This window comes from Balaenoptera acutorostrata, chromosome 9 (assembly GCF_949987535.1).
Source record: "Balaenoptera acutorostrata chromosome 9, mBalAcu1.1, whole genome shotgun sequence".
In the NCBI taxonomy this organism is placed as follows: Eukaryota; Metazoa; Chordata; class Mammalia; order Artiodactyla; family Balaenopteridae; genus Balaenoptera; species Balaenoptera acutorostrata.
Window position 1 is genome coordinate 49,256,872 of NC_080072.1, and position 22,085 is coordinate 49,278,956.

General features: G+C 41.1%; 1 protein-coding gene across 1 annotated transcript; it reads left to right on the top strand.

Moving 5' to 3' along the window:
* Positions 1-2,099: 2,099 nt before the first annotated feature.
* Positions 2,100-17,434, top strand: OVCH2 (ovochymase 2). Its single transcript, XM_057553260.1, has 14 exons — positions 2,100-2,187; positions 4,338-4,447; positions 6,105-6,196; positions 7,664-7,836; positions 8,184-8,279; positions 8,506-8,657; positions 9,297-9,486; positions 10,613-10,636; positions 12,348-12,438; positions 12,565-12,689; positions 13,458-13,598; positions 13,976-14,106; positions 16,619-16,712; positions 17,244-17,434. Exons 1-14 carry the CDS (start codon positions 2,100-2,102, stop codon positions 17,432-17,434), a joined length of 1,698 nt encoding a protein of 565 aa, XP_057409243.1.
* The last annotated feature ends 4,651 nt before the right edge of the window (positions 17,435-22,085 follow it).

The window sequence follows — 22,085 nt, forward strand, 5'->3', positions numbered from 1 at the left end:
ACTAATGTAATATTGTAAGTTAACTATACTTCAAAAATATGTATAGGATTATAGAGTTGTGAGAAAGTTGTAAAAGAAATAAAATGGGCCAAATGTGGGTTGTTGTTGAAGCAGAGTGATAGGTACATGGAGGTTAATTATACTATTCTCTCTACTTTTATAGAGATTTTAAGTTTTCCATCACAAAAAGGTGAAAGGATAACCAACCAAGTAGAAATATGAGCATAGGATACAAAACTGCAATACATGGAAAAATAAATACTAATTACTATTAAATACATTTGATGTCACTGATAATTAGGCAAACTAAAAATTAACAACTGTGGCTTATTTGTGCACATAATGAGAAATTTCATACAGCAGCTCCACAAAATATTAGGTACCTAGACTTCTATCTTTCCACTCAGCCATCTTTACCTTGTGCTTCTTGCTTTGGGGCTACAGAATGGTTGCTCCAGCTTTAACAATTTTGTTCATTTTTCAGGAAGGAGGAAAGGAAAAAGTCCAGAGCCAAAATGTTTATGTCAGCTGAGTCCATCTAACCTTTTTATAGAATATTCCATGGACCCTAAATCAACAACAAGAACTGAGTAACAACACCTCATCATATGCAAGGGAAGCTGGAAAATGTGTTTTGTTTTGTTTTTAAATTGGGCACTTTGAAGAACCCAACAAAATCAGGGTTCTGTTTCCAAGAAAAAAAGGGAGACTATACATTGGATAGACAACTAGATACCTTCACCATATAATCTCAAATTAGTCATTACTATTGTTACTTTATGCTTGATTAGATTTACATACAGTTTACCCATTTTTTCTTTATTCATCATTTCCTCTTATATCTCTCTCTTTCCTCCTTGACTTAATTTCTGTCTTCTGATGTACTTTCTGCATTAGTGGCTCTCTTAGCAATGGTATGCTGTTAGTAAATCCTTTCAAGTGTTTTTTTTTTCCTAAAAATATCTTTATTTCACTCTTATTCTTAGATGATCACTTAGCTGGGCATAAAATTCTAAGTTGATAGTTATTTTTGCTCAGCACTTTGAAGATATTATTTTCTTACTGAATATTTGTGGATAAATCCTCAATTGGTTTTGCGTGTCCTTCTTTTCATAAGGTTGTAGTCTTGACTGTTCCCTAAATTTGCAGTTCTCACCAAATTTTAGGTTTTAAAACTTATTTGTTTTGCATGTATATTTGTTGTATGTGTTATGTTTTTATAGATTTATTTTGTAGAAGGGCAAAATTTGCCACAAGAAAGAGATTTCTGGTTTGACAATGGCTGTTTTGGGCAGGTGATTTGTAAAAGGTGACAGAAAAAAATTCACATTCCGGTGTGCTCATACATGGCAATGGCCAATCCACAAGTGTTTCTTACACACTGACCACGTCCCCAAAACTCAACCAAGGAAAAGGAAGATGAATATAATCAGAGCCGCCTCCCCCATGCCACATCATCTACCAGGTTTAGAAGCAAAAGTGATTTAGTTTTTGCCTTCCATAAATACAAAAAAAATGGTGAAAGAATGTAGATTCACAAATGCCTCAATGGACAGTATCCTAAATTGACTTCCCGAGTGTGCTACCAAATTATCTTTCCTCTAACACCTGGCTATAACCATCCATTTACATTTGGAAAACAAGAGAAAGATAAATGTTTTAGCATATTCTGATGGGATGTTTGCAAGCATGTAGGAAAGCCTATCCTTGCCAACAAGGACAACTTTGATATTCAATCCTCTTGTAGAAAGTGGAAACCTGTCACAAGAATCAAGTAATGTTTGCAAATGGAAGCCTTAGGCACCAACCACTTGGCTAGCCAGATAGACTCTGGGGGAAGCAACGAATGCACGTGGGTGTAATGGGAAATGTACTATTGCTTGAGCAAGACTATGCTTCTGTGGTTGACTCCCCACATCTTGCAAAGATATTTGCAAGAAACCACATTCAGAAACATCATATGGATATGGTTGAATGCCTCGTGTCTTGGTTAATGAGTAACTTGCTTTTAAGTTGGTATATTGCTGCTCTCACAAGGCTTTCTATTTTGGTTCTCTTTAGTCTCTCTCAAATTCCAGGGAAAAACTCTGAGTTTCAAAATGCATATGAGCAAGAATAAGCTCATTTTACTGCTTGGAATGATCTGTTTGGAACAGAGTAAATCTGCAACTCTCTCTCTCCCCAAAGGTAAGTTCCAAATGAACTCTGTAACTACCTTTATCTGAAGAAATAAACTTTGCTGGCAATGGCTGTCACAGTTCCACTCCATATTCCTTTGGGAGAACAGGAGAGACAAATATATTTTGGAGATCTAATTAGTTTTCATGTAATTAATTTGGATTTCTCTCCTGCAACCATCGTATTAAACTGAATAGAACATTAATGGAATACAACTTGGACAAGTTGCACTGATCTGGAGAAAACTGGAATCGTTCACTTATTTGGACACATTCCACAATCCCATCTCCTTTTATGGAGCAAATTCTGGAAATCAGCATAAATTTGGAAGCATTTGTAGTCTTTTAAAAAATTATATTTCTGGGAAATACAAAGCATGTTTCCTGTAGTCTATTTTATTTATATATATATATATATATATATATATATATATATATATAAATGATCTTTTTTTCCTCAAGTAACATTCTGAGAACAGTTCTTGGCAGGCTTCTTCACAGTCAGATTTGTACCAGCCTCAAGAATTATCATGTTTTCTATCTTTGCTTCAATTAGTTCAGGAAATACTAAATTTTGTGTCTAAGGTATTTATGATTCAGTCAACAGAAACAGCTAGAAAATAAGCTTTGATTCAATATTATGCCTGTATTGGGTTCAGAATCAAAAGACAATGTTACATCCATGCTTTGTCATTAATTAGCTGTGTATCTCTTTGATCCTTCATTTTCCCATCAGTAACGTGGGGGTAATAGTTCTTGATTCACAGGCAGAGAATGGGGCTTAAGTGAGAAGTTATTTAAAAGAGTTTTATATATTTTAACATATTAATCTAAATAGCTATGCTTTCAAGGATATATTTTCAAGAAAAATCATTTGTTCTTCCTTCCAACTTTCATAAGTGTCTCCTGTAAGCTAGAAATGTGCTAAACCTTGGAAATACAGAGATGAATAAAACAGGGTTTTTTTTTCCTCAAGTACTTCATAGTACAATGAAGGAGACAAACAATTCACTATCATAATACTGCATGGCAGAAACTATAAGAGGGGAGAGGAACTACAGGGGAGAAATACTTAACACAATTTGAGGAAATCAAGGAAGAGTTCTCAGTTGAAGTGATCTCCAAGCTGAAGAATAGGGATTAGAGAATTCAACTATGTAAAGAAGTGGGGTGATTATGAGACAGGGCATACTAGGCCCTCCTAGAGAACATGTAGAAAAGAAGGACCTGCAGTAGGGACAGAACATGGACCATCCTTAAATTACCAGGCAGTCTTCAGCATCTTAATCTAGCCCATCTCTTAGCTGAAGAGTCAAAAACAAACAAACAAAACAAAACAAACAAAAAAAAGCAGAACAGATATTGAGAATAAGTAAGTAAATGCAACTTTTTCAAGGATAAGATCTTTTCCACAAAAAGGAAAGAGTTCTTTCTCCCATTACCTAGCAACCCTTCTACCCTAACGCCATTCCGGTGTGTGAATCAGGACACTGTCTTCCCTCTACTCCACTATCATTGAACAACCTGATACTTTCCACTCTTATAGCAAGCTAAATCCAATATTTGACTGTGTGCCAGGCACCACTGACCATGATCTCAGACTTAGTCTCTTGGGTCAAGCAGAGGAAAAGATGCAAACACAATTACAATCTAAGGCAGACTATAGTATTACCCATTCAACCAATTAATTGAGCAACTTCTATGAATCGGGAACTGCACTAGATACTGTAGATACAGATATTTCAAGATTAAGTTCCTATTTCTGAGGAGCTCACAGTCTAGTGGGGTTGAAAGATAACCATAACAGCATGTGATAAATGTCACAGAAGCACAGAGTGCTGTGAGGAGCCTCTAAGGGGTCAGATGGCTCAGTATCAAAAGGGGACTGTATTCCTGCTACCCCAGCAGAGATCTACCTCTGGGGCCCTAAATCTTCATGTCAGAAAAGTAGATCTCTTCATGATATGTATGTCCTATGTGAAAAAGTTGAATAATCCCTTGTACCGCAAATCACAGCAAATTCCACAAATAACTTAAAGCCATTTTATAGTATTGCCACATGTTCCATGTCTTATAGTATTTCTTGCTCAGAAGAGTTTCCTGTACTCCTCAGTCCTAAGAGATATCTAATTTCTAAATTATTGTCTTTTTTCCCCCTAGTTCCCACTTGTGGGCAGAGTCTGGTTAAGTCACGGCCTTTGAATTACCTTAACATTTTCAGTCGCATTGTTGGGGGAAGACAAGTGGAAAAGGGTTCCTACCCTTGGCAGGTGAGTCTCAGGGAACATTCTCCTGTGGTTGGATTATGAGCTGTCTCAGGATTGGATCTCTCAGAACCCATGCTGCTCATCAGTATGCTCTATTCTGCTTAGTTCATCACCAGAGATCTCATGAGTTAGTACAAGGATCCAAGACACTCCTGATGTCCATCAGTTGACTTCTAGAAAAGGTGTGTTCAGAATAGTTACAAGCGCTATTGGCTTGCTCCAAAATTTGGAAATGCCATCCCAAACTTTCAGTCCCTAATACAAAAATCCCACTTCAAATTTATAATTTAAAAAATAATTTTCTGATTCAATAAATATATTTAAAACATACTTATCTTGTTATAGTTAAAGATGATGAGGGAAGGTGTAGCCATAGGTCTACTTTATGCTTGGGATGTAAGATTCATACCCATACCATAGGACCCTTCAGGGAATAATCAAGAGTACTGCCTCCTTAGTAGTTAGTGTCCTAAGAATTCTGTCTCAATCTAATTTCCTATTCCTCCTATGCCATAGAAATGCCTTTGTGCTTCTGCCCTTAGCCTATGGCATTTATTGTCTTTGAAAGTCTCCCAATTTTCTTTACCTTGGGAGCCATGCTATATTCTCGCCTCTTCATTTTGTAGGTAGAACAATAGCTCTTTATTTTTACTTCTCTTGAGTCAATCAGTCATATTAACTTTTAGATCAGTGGATATTTGGTAACGATTGGTTGATTGAGTCTGTGTTCAGTGAGATGATGGAATGGCTGAATCATTGTCATTTGATTAACTGATGAATTAATTACCTGGTTTGAAGAGTTGATTGATCAAATTCTTACTTGGTCAGTTGGTTGGCTAGTCAATTCAGAAGTCCATATTCAAATCATAGTCAGGGATGACTCATTGACTTTTACTTACTTGTGCTTTATTCTGTTCTTAGCCTTTTCTCTGTATTAATTTTTTTTTCAATTGCTCATTGAATAATTTTTGGTCGAAAAGGAGACAATTCTAATAAATCGCTTCTTTTCTAATTTAAACAGTGGAATTAAAAGTATTTGCTTGTACCCTATAAGTCATGTTGGAGTCAAGCCAAACATCATGAACAGGACAAGCCAAAGATAGAAAATCTATTGTAGAGACAGATTAAAAAATAAGCTTGAAGCAGTTGTAGAGGTCAGATAGTTAAAAACTATAAGAAAGTTGTAAATCCAGACTCTTTCTCTAAGAGGCTTGGAGGAATTGGAACAGACTTTGGAAGACTCCCTTAGCCCTCACCTTGTCTTTATCCCAAACTTCTTCATCTGGTCTATTCTGTATCTTATGCTTCTTTTTCTTTCTCTTCATTCACAGATATTATTCATATTGTTAGAGTAACAGATGGTAAAATTATCATATAAATAAATAAATACCCACAATTTTTATTACCAACTTACTAAAACCTTATAGCCAATCATCTCAAGTTAACTACCTCTCCTGTGGGCCAGGGGTAGGAATATTCTGGTTCCAGCATTGCTCTTCTTTCTGAGCTATAGTGTGATTGGTTTACCACTTCACAGTCCATGATTTCTGATATTTATGAGTAAGATATCTGGGTCTCTATTTCAGAATATGCTCAGTCACCAGGTTTGGGGGGATCCCAGGGCATTAACTTGCTCCTATTTAAGGTCTTTGCAATTCAGGTGTCTTTGAAACGAAGGCAGAAGCATGTCTGTGGTGGGACCATCATCTCTCCAGAGTGGGTGATCACAGCTGCTCACTGTGTTGCAAACAGGTAGGGAAAGCCCAGCCCATTGATGAAGGTCAGATTACTCTTCTTCTCCCTGGGAATCAGCAGCAATAACTCTATTAAAATATGGAATGGTGTGATGTATGCTTTAGGGGAGAACATGTTAATTGCATAACACAAATAGGGCTCAAGGTCATTGTCAGAGGGTACACAACGTGGTAGAAAACATCCATTCCTTATTTAAAATGGACTGGAAGTTAATAAAGAATAATATCCAAGTGAGAAAAAAAGCATCACAAAGATGGAGTTCTGAAAGTTCTCTCCTAGTTTTCTTAAATTTCAGTGAAAAAAAATCATCCAGTTCATTATGCATCTTAATAAATGGATAAAAGAAAACAAAGGGAGGACAGTAAAACACGAAGAAGGCTCCTGTGTCTTCTTTTCTATTGATCCTGCCTCTCTGAACTTCACTCTAACAATTTCCATCTTTTATCCATTTTCTTGTGTGCTCCAAATGTCTACTGTTGCCAGTGCTCTTGATATTCATAAAGCTGCAATCAAGACTATGTCCCCCTATTTGCCCTCTTTCTCCACAAACATCTCCTGGATATTTACTTAGTGCTGTACACTAGTGGGTATCAAAGATACAAAGATGACTAAGATATGATTCCTGCCCCCTGAGAGTTGATAGTCTAAAAAAGAGTCAACTGCTAATTTCACTGCAATGTGGCAGGTGGTTAGGCTAGAGAGTTGCTATGTATTAGGTTTGGTATTTAATACAGCCAAGAGCCAGGGAAATATACCAAGAGAAAATGATGTCTTTTCCAATTTTGTATAAAATCATCTCTTCTAGATCCCCAGAGATGGCAAACCCAAAGCTCTTAATCCACCTCAATGCATCCTATCAAGTTCCTTTCAGATAACTTTGCTGCAGGTAGAAGGGGAATACAGTGGTGTTTCCCATGTCATGCTAGATCTCTAAATTACAAACATAAAGGAAGTAGGGGAAGATCCCCACTTCCCATTGCTGTAATCAGTCCCAAAGCCCTGAGTGTGCATACCCTCTGGAACATCAGAGTTATGGTGCTATTACATCTTTCATGGTGTGCATTATGCATTAGATCTCTGACATTAAAGCAGCATACTTCATGGGAATCACCAGAAACTCCCAAAGGATCTCACTGATATTGAGGCCAGGCCAACCATCTGGGGTAGCTGAATATAGCTTTAGACCCCTGAATTACACTGTATATACACCCTTAGGCATTTAACAAATAACATTGCAAGGTATTCAATTTATCATATTATTGGCTCCATATGAGGCCACTTTTCACTAGTCCCTCACTCACATTGGGAACCTCTACATTTGGAATCATTCTCACTTTCTCTGTTCAGCAGCTTCACACCTACATTATCTATCCATGTCATTTTGAAGAGGTCATTTTGTCAACCACTGCAGTTGTACTCAGAGGTTCAATGAAATTCATCTGGTTTACTCTTTCCTCCTCATAGAAATATTGCATCAACTTTCAACGTTACTGCTGGAGAATATGACTTGAGCTATATAGAGCCAGGAGAGCAAACCCTCACCATTGAAACCATCATCATACACCCATATTTCTCTACCAAGAAACCAATGGATTATGATATTGCTCTTTTGAAGATGGCTGGAGCTTTCCATTTTGGTAAACATTTGAAGCTCACTCTGAATTGTCTGCCCCATGTGCTCCAGAACTTCTGTTCCATAACACATTTCCTACAGTATAAGTTATGCAGCATATGCCCAAGAATTCTGGATCATGGACTTTGAGATAGGAATTTGAGCTGGAGGTTCCCCTACCTGAAACCTTTGCTTGTGGCTTTAGATATAGGATTATGTGGAGTCAGTTACTTTGTTTCACAAGTAACCCCTGGAGGTGCCAAACAGATATCACAAGGTCTTTGGGAAACCACCTAGATGCCAATTGGTGAGTGGCTTATGGTATCCTCTCCTCCATGAATGAAACAAGCCCTGCCTTGCTCTTTTCTTCAGACCAGTCTGTGAGGCCCGTGTGTCTTCCAGAGCCAGGGGAACAATTTGAGCCTGGATTTATTTGTACAACCACAGGCTGGGGCCGCTTGAATGAAGGTAAGAACTCTTACGCTCATATCGGAACTTTCTGGTTAGTAATCAGAAAAGAGAATTTTTAATCTATATTAAAAAGACAGTTGTGTAGACATTTTTAAAATAGACACTATCACATTGTACTTCGAAATTCAAATCTTTCCAAAATACACAAGCCTGAATGGGGCATCTTCAACACAGAAAGGGTGAAAGAGTGCCTTGCTGGGGTTCTCATTTCTGTGTTTTCTAGATGGCGTCGTCCCACAAGTCTTGCAGGAAGTGAACCTGCCCATTTTGACCCAGGATGAGTGTATTACAGCTCTGTTGACCTTACAGAAACCCATTAGTGGGCGGACCTTTCTCTGCACAGGCTTCCCAGATGGAGGAAAAGATGCATGTCAGGTAGGCAGGAATGGTTGGGCTGACAGGTCCCAGGCAGGGCTTCCCTCAGCTTTGTCATCAGATGAGGGGCTGAAAGAAGGCTGTAGGCAAGCCTGGACTCGGGAAAGAAGGATCAGGACTGAAAAGGGAGGTCAAGTCAAAATAGAGAACAGTTTAAACAACCTGTTTTTAGCAGAGACTGCGCTTTCAGAGGAAGTCTTCTGCTCTTTCCAAAAGACCAAATAACGGAGATGATGCCAACAATGAACTAGGGTACTCCGGCCCTGAAGGATAGGTGGTTCTTTCCTACTTAGAGATTTCCAGTTTGTGTATAATGAGAGCTTTCTCTTTCCCTCCATCCTTCCTGCTGGCCAAACTTGAGGTTGATTTCACTACTGGACAAGACTTTTCTGAGTCTGTAGGATGAGACAGGAGAAGGAAACAATCTGATTTTTGATGAAAGCTTAGGATGGGGAAGAAGGAGGTGGACTTGGTAGGCTCCAATGGTATTTGAGGATTGACTGTGAATTGTGCTTGCCTATTCTCCCAGGCCCCTGAGTCCAAAGTATAGAAGTGAAGAAATTCATTAATCTTCATCTAGCACCTTTGTGGGGCACAGACACTGACAATGACAGTAACAGAGATCTTTTCTCCCTACAGGGAGACTCAGGAGGTTCCCTCATGTGCCGGAATAAGAAAGGGACTTGGACTCTGGCTGGTGTGACTTCCTGGGGTTTGGGCTGTGGTCGAGGATGGAGAAATAATCTGCAGAAAGATGATCAAGGATCCCCTGGGATCTTCACAGATCTTACTAAAGTGCTTCCCTGGATCCACAAACACATCCAAATTGGTAATCAAGCCAGAACATAAGGTCAAGAAGCTAGGGAAAGAGAGAGCATCAGCAGAGTCTAGACAAGTCAGGACCACTGAGCAGACAACCTCTGCTTCTGTTCTAGTGTCTCACATAAGGACTGTGGTATTTACTGAGTCTAAAACAAGGGTAAACTATGATGTGTGGTACAGTGGACAAATATTCAATGAAACGTGAATACATCCATCCTAGACTTTGTCAAATTTGCCTTTAATTGAAACTGTCTCAGCTGGTGATATGTTTCACCACTTACTTCTCAACTGTGCTAGCAAGATTCCGCAAGCTATAGCATGGATCAGTGGTTATCAATGAGGGGAAATTTTGCCCCCCAGGGGACAATGTCTGGAGACATTTTTGGTTGTCACAACAGGGGACAGGGGTGCCACTGGCATCTAGGGGGTAGGGGCTATGGATGCTGCTAAGCATCCTACAGTGCACGGGATAGCCCCCCCTCCCACAGCAAAGAATGATTTAGTCCCATATGTTAGTAATATTGTGGTTGAGAAGGCCTGGCATAGAGCCAGGTACCATAAGTCTGAAAAGGCCAGGGTCTATATACATCCTTCTACTAGATTCACCAATGAGTTAATTGAAACTTCATTTTTGCCTCCAAATACAGCTTAATTGTTTTCTTAACTGGTGGCTTCCAGCCTAAAATAGGACTTCTATTCTTTCCCAAAGGAGTTAATTCAAATTAGTTCAGGAAGAACTTGGGTTTGTGTTCAAGTATATGGTACACTAGCAGGTTTCGGAGTCCTCAGTTCAACTTGTAGCTATCCAGCAGTTGTGGGTGTGTTATTTCCATCTCCAGCCTCCCTTCTCATGAAAAATTAGAGGGGTAGACCAGATGACCTCTTCTTGCTTTGTGTAATCCCCAAGCTAAGCAGCCCACTTAATAAAGAGAGTGAAATCATCTTCTTAAAGCACAAAGGCCACTTTGCTGCTTTGTCAATTTATCCCTTCTGTTCTTTCCACAGATTATATTTTCATTAGTTGCAAATTGACTTAAAAACCTCTGCACTTTTGAGCTAGGGAGATGCTAACTTCTTGAAATATTGTTCAGGATATCACAACCTTGAATTGCATCTTTCTTTTTCTTTCCCAGGGAAGCTGAGAAAGCACTCCAGAGGTGGGTATTTCTTGTAGCCTGTTCTTCCAGGAGCATGAATTAATCTCTAGGATTTCTGAATATCGGTTTCTTTATAATCAAAAGTCTTCCTCTGCAAGAGTTCTCCATAATCACTAGGTATAAAACCATCACTAGGAGCACCCACAGCCATTCATCCCCAATCAGGGAGGGTGAATTCATCCCTTCACTCAGCAGGAGCGCCACATTCCCTCCGAGTTCACTTCTTGTCAATCCAGAGCTCCTTTTCAATTCAGCAAACAGTTGGCAAATCCTAGATTTGGATCCAAGACACAAGGGAGGAGGTGGGGCATGGCAGATGTGGTCCAGAAGCTACACGCCTTGTCCTGAAAGAATAGGGGACTCACCCCCGGGGTTACATTGCAGGTCTGAAATGAATTCACTCTGTGACTTTGGGCAGTCTCCTTCCTACCTCTGAACCTGAGTTTCCTCATCCAAAAAGGAAAGAGTTTGGACCAGGTGGTCTCAAAGGCATCTTTAGCTCAAATCTTCAGTGGTTCTGTGAGTCTGTGGAACTATCTCCAAAGAGCAAAGTGGAAAAAGAGTACCCTGAGAGCTCAGAGGAGTGAGTGGCTGCTTCTAGCTGGGGGAAAAAAAAAGACAAAGGAGGCTTTGGAGCACAGACATCTTTTAAGCTTAACCTTAAAGAACAAAGGATGAGTAGGATTTTGTCAGGTGGAAATGGGATATAGGTAAAGAAAAATATTCCAGCTCAAAGAATCATCTTTATCAGAAGATGGATACTAAAATATGGAGATATGAAAATTTAGGATGTAATAGAGACCCAGTAAGTCCATCAAAACAGCTGAAGTGTAGGCTATGTGATGAGTTTTTATGAGGGAGAAGATTAAACAGGTAACCTGAGAACAAATTATGGAAACTTTGAACACCAGTCGAGAAAATTTAGACTTCATTGAGTAATAGGAAGCTGACTAATTAGATAAACAGATTAGAGCTATACTTTAGTGCTATAAGAACTGCACATAGGGGATAAATTGGAGAGGAAAATATAAATAATTCAAGGTGGACTTATGAGATTATGCATTAGTTCAAGAGACAAGAATATAATGCTTGAATGAGGGCAATGGCCAGAGAATGAAAAGGAGGGCATAGAAACAGGATGAATTAGGCCAGGATAGTCACTAAGGTTAAGAGCGGTGAGGGAGGGAAGGTATGAAGGATGACACCAAAGTTCTGAGCATGGAAAGCTAAGAAAAGGGCACATAAGTTAATCAAATCAGAAGTGGAAGCAGTTTTGCCGACTGAGAGAAAGTCCTTTTGTAGCATGTTAAGTTTCAGGGGAGATATCTAGGAGATGGTTGAAAAATCAGAAGTTCAGGTAGAGATAATAGTTGAAACTGACGGTGTGAATGAAATGGATCAGAGGGCTCCTGTAGAGAGAAATGAAAACTAATAGAACCTAGGAAATACCTGCATCTATAGAGTGGAATTATGGGGTCAAAGAAAGAAGAGTAAAGAAGAAGAAATCATAGAATCTCAAGGTTAGGCAGGATCTACAAGAAACAAAAAATAAGGCATCATAGAAGCCAAGATAGGAAAAGATTTCGTGGAGAAAGGAAGCGTGTGTGAAGAAGAACCAGGAGGTCCCAGTGTCTGTACAGGTTCTGGAGGGAAAGTGCTCTTGTGGCTAGCCCTCACTGTTAGCGCTGATTCTCGTGGCTTTCCCTCCCAGCCTCATGCAGTGAGCAGGATCGTGTGATCAGAGCATCAGCAGGGGAGCTGCACTTCCCAGAAAGCCCCTTCCTGTATTATGAGAGCAAGCAGTGAGTAGCCCCCGCTGCCTCCCCTGCCCTTGACTCCCACCTCCAGTTTGACTCTGCCCCACTCATTGGACTGTGACAGTCGCTTTCCATCGAGAAATAATACCCTCTCAATGTATCTACCTTCAGAATGTGTGTCTGGACCCTGTTTGTACCAGAGGGAATGCACGTGCTCCTCAATTTTTCCCACTTCGATGCAGAGTCTTGTCACCACAATTACCTGTCAGTATATTCTTTAGAAGACACACTTATTGGTGAGTGGATTTTCACATTGTCAAATGGACATTAGTGCTAGGAGGACTTAATGGGGCCTGGTTACAATATGTCTGGCCCTGAGGCATCTATAAGTACCACACTTCCTGTCTCCAATTTTGAGACTTAGAATTGACAGTGGAAAGGAACAAAATCTGAACCTGTGTGAGGGCTGTAAGGGCCACAGAGCAATTCACTTACAGCATCTGCTGCCCATGGAAACAGGCTTCCTAGACTCATTTGCCAGACCTGGAGCCCATCAGAAGTAAAATGTAGACATATAGCAGTGCCTCTTGGGGCCTCCCGGGCAGAATGCTGCTCTCCTAAGCATGAAAATGACCTTTACCTGCCTCGTCCAGTTCAGAAGGAAGATACCAACAGATAACCGCAAGTAGGAGATAAAGGTTACTTATATAAGAAACAAATGGAGGAGTGTTTCTGTGGTTCTAAACTGCAGATGATTTTGCCCACCCCCTCCCTCCCCCAGGAGATACTTAGCAATGTCTTAGAAGCATTTTTGGTTATCACAATGAGAGGGAATGTTACTGGCATCCAGTGGGTAGAGGCCAGGATTGCTGCAAAACATCCTATAATGTGCAGAACAGCCTGAACACCAAGAACGTTCCAGTTCAAAATGTCAGTAGTGCTGAGGTTGAGAAACCCTGAGTTAGACAAGCCTGCACTATCATGAAAGTTTAGTTCCCCATAAGTCTTTTAATGGGTGCTGTTTTCTAGGCTCTGAACCAAAACTCTTCATTCTTATGTTGCAGGGAAATTCTGTGGAGACAGCCTGGCTTCATCGGTTCTTGTTGGCTCCAACGCTATAAGGCTGAGGTTCATCTCTGATGCCACAGATTATGCTGTTGGGTTTAATCTCACGTATAAAGCTCTTAAACCAAACTACCTTCCTGGTAAAACCGTTTACTCTTATCACACACTATGCATTCCTTTTGCAGAAATTGAGGACCCATAGGAATTAGATGAGGGGTAGGGAGTCCCCCACCCAAGGCCCACTGAGCTCCATAGCAGAGAGGAGCTCAAGGCAAGTGAGATGCAGGGTGCAGGGGCTACTTCTGCAGTCCTGCTAAGGCGTGTTTGTTGCATACCCAAGTGAGCTGAGAGGGCCTGATGAGCTCTCGAGAACCAGTGCGCAAACCTCCCCCTTCTTGATGGCTCTGCCTTAAGAGTCAGTTCAAGCATCGCTTATGGGAGACACAAGGGGGAAAACAGAGAGGATCCCTCTGTGCGTGGCGATGCCATTGTTTGGACGTTCTCCCTTGTGTTGCAGATTCAGGCTGCAGCTCCTTAACTATCCTTTTTGAAGAAGGCCTCATACAGAGTCTTCACTATCCCGAAGACTACAGCAACATGGCCAGCTGCAACTGGGTTTTTCAAGCCCCCAAACGTCACCTAGTTAAGGTACTGACCCTGGTTACCCTTACTTTGCTGAGGATCTCCAGAGAATCTCTCACATAAACACCATGAGGGCAGAGGTTTTATCTGGTGTATCTGCTGCTGTATCCCTAGTACCTAGAACCTAGCACCTGGCACACAAGGTTCTTGATAAATATTGATACTTGTTGACTAACAGACTAGCCTATTCTCTACTGTAACTACCCACACTTACCACTAGGTGGCAACTGTGTGCTTTACATTTTGTTGAAATGTGGCTTTAATCTTTGTACCAGGTAACTTGTTTCATCAGTGTCTAGTCCTTTCTAGAAACAAGCATTTCTTCCTTATTAATTAAACTGCTAACAAAACAATTTGTGGGGAGTGGATAACAAAAGTGCAGTGCAGAACAGTTTCAGGGACTGGCGTAAGGTATAGCAGGAGGAGTGGTGGAAGGCGAGGCTGAGATCAAAGTATGGAGGGCTTTGAATATCAGGATACAGAGTGTATTCAGCCTTTGATTCGCGGTGTTTGTGGCCATTTGTGTGTTTGTTCAGTTAACACTAGTGGGCCATCTGCAGAAATGCCTTCAGGTAGATGACACTGCAGTCAGGGTGAGGTTGGGATTAGGCATTATTTAGAAGTCTTTCTCTTAAAATAATAATTGAAAGCAAGAGAGTATATGAAGGAGACAAAGTAAACTATAAAATAACGGGTAAGGAGTAAGGGTGAACAAGACCTCAAAGTTCTTGTATATTTAAGAGGCCAAAAGAGATCTGAAACCCAGGAATAGAACCAAATTGGTGCAGTGTTATGACAGTCCAGAGAATGAAGCCTTTAATTCAAAACACAAAACAAAACAAACAAAAAGGTATGGCCAATAGGTTGGATTTCCCACACCAAGTTAGAGTTTAAAGAGAAGGAGAACTACTTCCCTCCCTTCCTTCCTTCCTTCCTTCCTTCCTTCCTTCCTTCCACTCTCTCTCTCTTTCTTGATAGATCTTGATCTCCTTCCTTCTTTTCTCTCTTCCTTCCGCAGAGAAACCATTGTACAGCTCTGAAACCTTTTGTTCTATTCAAATGTGCTTTTAAATGTTAACAAAAGGACAAAACTTTTTCAAAAAATAAAATAAAGAGAAGGAGGACTAAGCACCCGTTATACAGTCCCCACCTCATCCCCCAATAAAAAGGTAGAATAGTTGGGATGGACAATTGAACAGTAGAGAGGAGGTGGGGGAGGTGTCATCTGAAAGGTCAAGTGAAGTCAGATGTTAGGAGCAGAAACAAGATCACACAGGAGAAGGAGACACGGAGTAAGTAAGACAAGTGTAGCTGTTGTCTTCTAAAAGTTTCTGAAACCCAAACAGAGTCAAGGCAGACAGTTCAGGACGAAGCAGGATTAAGGGAAACTATGTTACTGACAGAGGAGAAAATCTTAAGTATGAACGTACGCCTGGAAGGAGGAAGAAGACAAAATTTAGTTGAAAATCTGAACATATCAGAGCTAGAAGTGATTCAAAAACATCTATGCAATAAAATACACTGAGTGCTGTGCATCCGTGAAAAGATGCACTCACACCCGGCCAGTGAGAGCAGCGTCCTGCAGGACCCATCCGGGACGGTCATTTGTAAATTGTTATGACAAGTCATAACTATGTGCACACCATTTGACTCAAAGAGAAAAGGGTCTTTTTAAAATTATTATTATTATTCATAAATTTTATTGCTCTACAAGTTCTGTTTACCAACTTCAAACATTTTAAATTCTAAATTTTAAATATTATTGATATTAAAGGAACAGGTATATCTGACTTACAGAAATATTTTAAGTTTTCTTGTAAGTTATTTATTATAGGCATTCTAGATCCCCTGTGATGGAAATTTCTGGTTTAAAAAAGATTTATGTAATTTTCCTCCTTTTCTTAAAACCCTTTCCATAAGACACAATGGTCAGAGTAACTGAAAAGGGTCTATTTTCAGAAAGTATCCCAGTAAGGGTTTAAGAAATGTTTGAATGGATCCTGTTTCTGACACGTCTCCTTCTCCCCATGTCTCATTCACCATGAATCATCCTTTCCCTCCACTTTTGTCCTAGCCGCGCAGGCCTGTGTCTTTTGCCGAGTGCTCGGGCTCCCTTGAATCCCCATCATTTGTGTGTAAAAAATCTAAGCTGCTACCTCATCATTTCTATCTCCCACTGCTTCCTCTCAATTAGTCAGGGCTATCAGATTGCTCAAACGTTGTTCTTTGCTGTTTCTTTGCTCCTCCAAGGAGGGAACTGGGGAGCTCAAATATTTGCACTTTTCCCCACCCTTCTATTCAGCCTGTAATTGGGTGCTTAGATGTTTCAGAGGGTTTGGGAGCCTGTGGTTTAACATCTTTTCCTAAGTCATATAACCCACTCATGAATGCCCCCGTTACATTTCTCATCTAAGGTCACGCTCTAGAGCAAGTTGAACAATCCAAATTCCTCTCCTTGATCAAAATGAGGTAATGCATTCATATTGTTTACTCTGGATGTAACATGGAGTCTTCTCAGCTTTCCTTTCAGAACCTGGAAATAGAAGAAAGTGGAGATTGCACTTCCGACTATGTGAGCGTGCACAGGGATGTAGAAAGGAAGAAAGAAATAGGTTTGTGTTCCCTGGGAGCCTTGGCTTCCCTGGTTTGCATTTGGACCCGGTCCTTCTTGGGAATCCTTTTAGGGAATAAAAAGTGTGTGGCTCAATGTTCCTTCATTCCCCTGCACCATCTCCATCACTTCCTAGGCTCTCACCACCTCTCCTCCTTCTCCTCCATCAGGGGCAGGAAGAGCTTCAGGGAGAATCAAAGAACCATTTGATCAGAAAACGTGGAAGGCTCACAATGAACTAGGGGTCAGAGGGGAAAGTGACATTGAAATAAGCCCTGTGGCTGGAACAAGTTCCCTTAGTGGTATTCCCAGTGGGAGTGTTTGGGAGATAAACAGAATTGAAATGTTGACGAGGTTAAATACACAGTACAAAGGAGCACTCCGCCTTTCTATTTTGGAAATGAATTGTGACATACACTGGAAAGGTTTATTTCTTAACAGTTACCTGAAGGACAATTGTTTTCTTCTATCCAATGCCACGTCTGTTTGCTGGGCCCTTGACCATGTCATGCCTGGGCTGGGCTTGAACCAGCTCGACTGTGTGGCTTTGTTGTCCCCGCCCCTGTGGTGAGCATCTCCAGGGTCATGTCCATCAGCTTCCAGTCCGATGAAAACATGACCTTCAGAGGCTTCCAGGCTGCAGTCTCCTTCATTCCTAAAACAGGTAAGAAGCTTGAGGCACCAACTCCTCAGGTCCCAAGTCTCATCCTCCTGCCGTGGTAAAAAGGGCAGCGTTTAGAGACCAGCATGGATACAGTCAACTCATTATTCACTGAATCTGTGAATCCTGAACCACTGCACCTGGGGAAATAGAGTTAGGTTCCTATCAGCCTCTGCTTTTATGTGGGTTTCTGTTTCAAGTCACCTTATTTAATATACATTGCTGATTCATTAACACTGAACTCATGGTCAATACCACTATAACTCATGCCTGAACAAAGCTTATCCATCACATGTATTTTCTCTGTAAGGCACAACCCAGACTCTTTGCACTTAGGAACACTAGATGGCACTAAAGCACTATGTTTAGGGCCGTTGCAAACAGCAAAATCACCAACAAAAAGCCCAAAAATGTAAAAAGCAAAACAAAAAGTGGCGCTAACAGACCGCAGGAAGGACGCTTGTTTATAGTATGAGAGCTGAAACAAGACGGCAGAGTGTGGCCTCACTAGACCTCAGCCAGGACACGTGATCAGGTGACTCAGATTTTCCACTGCTCTGCATGTGTCCACGAATGACCGTGAAAGCACCATGAGTATTGGTTTTGAGTTAACAAATGTTAGCGAGTAGGTGAATTCAAAAATACAGAATCCGTGAAGAATGAAGATCAGCTGTATGTCTGAACCTTGGCCTGTCCTTACTAGAAGTGTGATCTAAGTGTCATGTAGGATTCATCCTCCTCAATCTTACAACGGGAGAATAATACATGCCTGGTAAAAATGTAGTGAGGATTAAATCAGATGATGTGTACTTGGCCACAAGCAAGTGTGACACATCAGAGAGGCTCAGAACTGTGAAATATCTTCACCAACCCCCAGTCCCTAGACACTTGAAGACACAGCTTCCTTCCAAGCTCTCACACCCCATGAGCACTCTGTCCAAATCCTACAAAGCCAGTTATTGGCTTCTCAAGTTGTTCATTCTTATTGGGCGGTAAACAGCTGCTTATGGGAAAGCCAGGTTATAGTTAAAATACTCCACTTTCCAGTTCAAATACCCATAGAGTCTAACTGACAGAGAAGTCCCAGAATTCTAACAATAATAATTTTCTGATAAATCCCAAACATTGGCCTTGTTTGTGTGAACTGAGCAATTGTATTATGCTTATACCCAGGTTTTAACATCTCCAGATTAGAGAATGAATCAGTGTTTCTGGAGACATGGAATGTACTACCTGAAGAATCCAGTGCTTCTGGTAAGTTGTTTTGGAGAATGTGACTATCAGAAGTACACAGATTTTATTATTCTCAGTTCAACCAAGAACCCCAAAAAGATATATTGGAGTTTTAACCTCCAGTACCTAAGGTCACATTCTGTGACCTTTTTTGGAGATAGAGTGTTTACAAAGGCAAGCAAGTTAAAATGCTGTCATTAGTGTGGGCCCTAATCCAGTATGACTGGTGTCCTTATAAAAGGGGAAATTTGGAGAGAGAGACACGCACACACGGAGAACATCATACGGACATGAAGGCAGAGATGGGAGTGATACATCATTTATGAACCAAAGAATGCTAAAGATTGCCAGCAAACCACCAGAAGCTGGAGGAGAGGCATGGAATGGATTCTCCATCACCGCCCTCAGAAGGGATCGACCTGCCCAACACCTTGATCCTGGACCTCGAGGCTCCAAAACTGTGACACAATAAATTTTTGTCTTCTAAGCCACCCTGTTTGTGATATTTTGTTACAGCCTGCCTAGCAAGCTAATACACCAGGAATTGGCTTACACGATTGTGGGAGCTGACTAAGCAAGTCAGTCCATAAGGCAGGCAGGCAGGAAGGGTAGGTCACAGGACACTGGAATTCCACAGGCATGGGCTGAGGCCATTCTCCTCAAGCAGAATTTCTTCTCTCTTTGGGGGAAGCTTCCACACTGCTTTCAAGGCCTTTCCAACTAATGACGTCAGGCCCACCCAGATGATCCAGAATGGTCTTCCTTACCTAAAGTCAGTGATGAGGGACTTTCATTACATCTGCAAAATCCCTTCATAGCAACATCTAGACTAATGTTTGATTGAATAACCGGGGGCTGTAACCTGGCCAAGTTGCCGCCTCACAAAAGCCATCACATAGAGCTGGATGGGATGTGGTCACTGTCCCTTTTGCTCAAAGCAACCCTGAAATATTTTCAGTCACAGAATCAAAATTCCCATCTTGAGTGATTCATTCAGTAGGGATGGCTAAATAGTGTGCCAGATTGTGGTCTGAATCACAAGAGCCATCCGCTGGAAAAGAAGTGAGTGAACTGCTTGCTATGTCTTCACATTGGTGAGCATTGAGGAGCGCTGGGCTTTCTCTTTTCCTTGTTTCCTCCGTGACATCCACTGACATGCACATGTGACATCCCAGTCCCTGTGGAAAACGTGGTGAGGGGGGCAGGCAGAGGCTGGGGGTAAGGAAGCTTTCAGAGTTTGCCATTTTGATAGTTTGTCAAGAGAAAGATCGAGCACCTAATTTTTAATTATTTAAAACATTTTTTAGTTTTATAAATTATCTGACACTTAGAACACAAAGTAATAGAGAATGTGGAAGAGGAGTATTCCTTTTAATGAGGAGGGATAGAAGCTGTCTTGAGTCTTTTTGTTCTGGCTTCTTGGACCTCACGATGCATATATATATCCTGGGTAGAAACTCTTTGTAAAGTGTGTCGGCGGTGATTCCTGATCTTGGCCACCAGGGGGCAATATATTCAGCAGAGCCATTTCTCTCAGTATCTGCCAAGGAGTCTCATTACAACACTCGGCTAGATTTATTGGTCATTTTATCCCACAGCACTCACCATAGTGCCCAGAACACAGGAGATGCCACATAAATATTTGATGAATAAAACTAAATAATCCACAAATTGCTCCTGGTGTAAAAGCTCAATAAGAGCAATTTTCCCGATTCCCTCTCCCTGAACTCACACCTACTTTAGGGCCTTCTTCCCTTATACAAATACACATAAAAACTTACGGACAAGAACAGGAATTTACATGTGTCCTGTTTTAAATAGCACACCTAACCTGGATTCCTTAAATCATTCAGTAAGTAATTTTGTCCTTCCTTCGCTTTTTATTTTGAAATTTTGCAAATCTACAGAACAGATGGAAGAATAATACAACGAACACCTGTTTATCCTTCACCTATATTCCTCAGTTGTTGACAACCCATCACACTGGCTTGATACTGATTTGGTGTCCTCTCTGGACAAATCTCTGTACCAGACACCAGGGAGTGGGGGAGGCAGGATACAAAGAGGAACAGGATAGGTACTAACCTATATTCAAGGAATTTATATCCTAATAATGAAGCTTATATGTACAGATAGGGAGTAGCTTTATGTAAAACTAAGAGCCTTCAAGACTAATATATGGTGTTAGATGTCAGGATAGCAGTTACGCTTTGCAGGAGCAGTGACCGGACTGGGCTCCTGAAGTGTCTTCTGAGATTCTGCTAGTCTGTTTCTTGATCTGGGTTCTGGTTGTACTTCTTGGAAAAACATTCAAAGTATTTTATTGCTTGAGTATTTTTCTGTGTGTATGTTATACTTCAATAAAATTGACAACAAAAGGGGAAATGTGCACAGAAAACCACAATACAAGAAAATACTGAAATAACTTCTGAGATGATTAGGACACTGGTGTTTGACTGGGGCCCACAAAGATAAATACGATGTCAACATTATTCCCAACACTGTGAGGAAGCCTTGGATGGTTTTGACTAGGGGAGTGACATGATCAAAACAAGCCCTCTTTGGTGGTTAATTTGGGAGTGGGAGGAGGACAGGGAAAGCTTAACCCCAGGGAGAGTAGTCCAGGTGAGCAATATTGAAGACCCAAGACCAAAGGTAAGAGATGGATGCAAGATATTTTGTGAATATAGGATCTAAAGTGTTTGGTGACTAGATAATTGAGGCAAAAAAAAGGGGGAAGTCAAGGGTGAGCTTGATATTTTACTCTTGGGTGAAACATCCATTTCTCTCTCTATATATATGTATATATAAAATCTCTCTAGAGGGCTTCCCTGGTGGCGCAGTGGTTAAGAATCCACCTGCTAATGCAGGGGACACGGGTTCGAGCCCTGGTCCGGGAAGATCCCACATAAAAAAAATTAAAAAAAAAAAAAATCTCTCTAGAATACAGTAAGCATTTCTCATTATTCCCAGGTGTCTATTAGAGTTTCCAGCACAAGGGAGATGCTCAGACCTGGACTTGACGTTGAGGAGGACCCATGGGTAATGAAGATGTACCTTCTTGGCCCCCTTCCAGGTGGGCTCTGTGGAACCACTTCCCCTCCCACTTCCAGATCCCTTTCCAGCCAGACTGTGGGAGGCAGGAGGCCACAGTCAGCTCTTGGTCATAGCAGGTCAGTGTGCAGATTGCCACCAGGCATCTCTGGGAAACCTGGGTAGTCACCCCTGCTCATTGCTTCACCAATACATAAGTACACCCAGGGAGTGGAACATGGTGAGAGCTCGTGGTTTAAGTTGGCTGATCATTAATTCTTCATCTACCACCTCTGACATCCATCAGGGTCTGCTGCTGCTTCCCCATTCAACCACCATCATGGGCAATCCGCCTCCCCAGCGAGAACTTGAGTTCCTTGAGTGCTCAGGAAATTTCTACCCCCTCACCTTGTGTTTCTAGTATATTTTAATTAAACATGAGGCTGG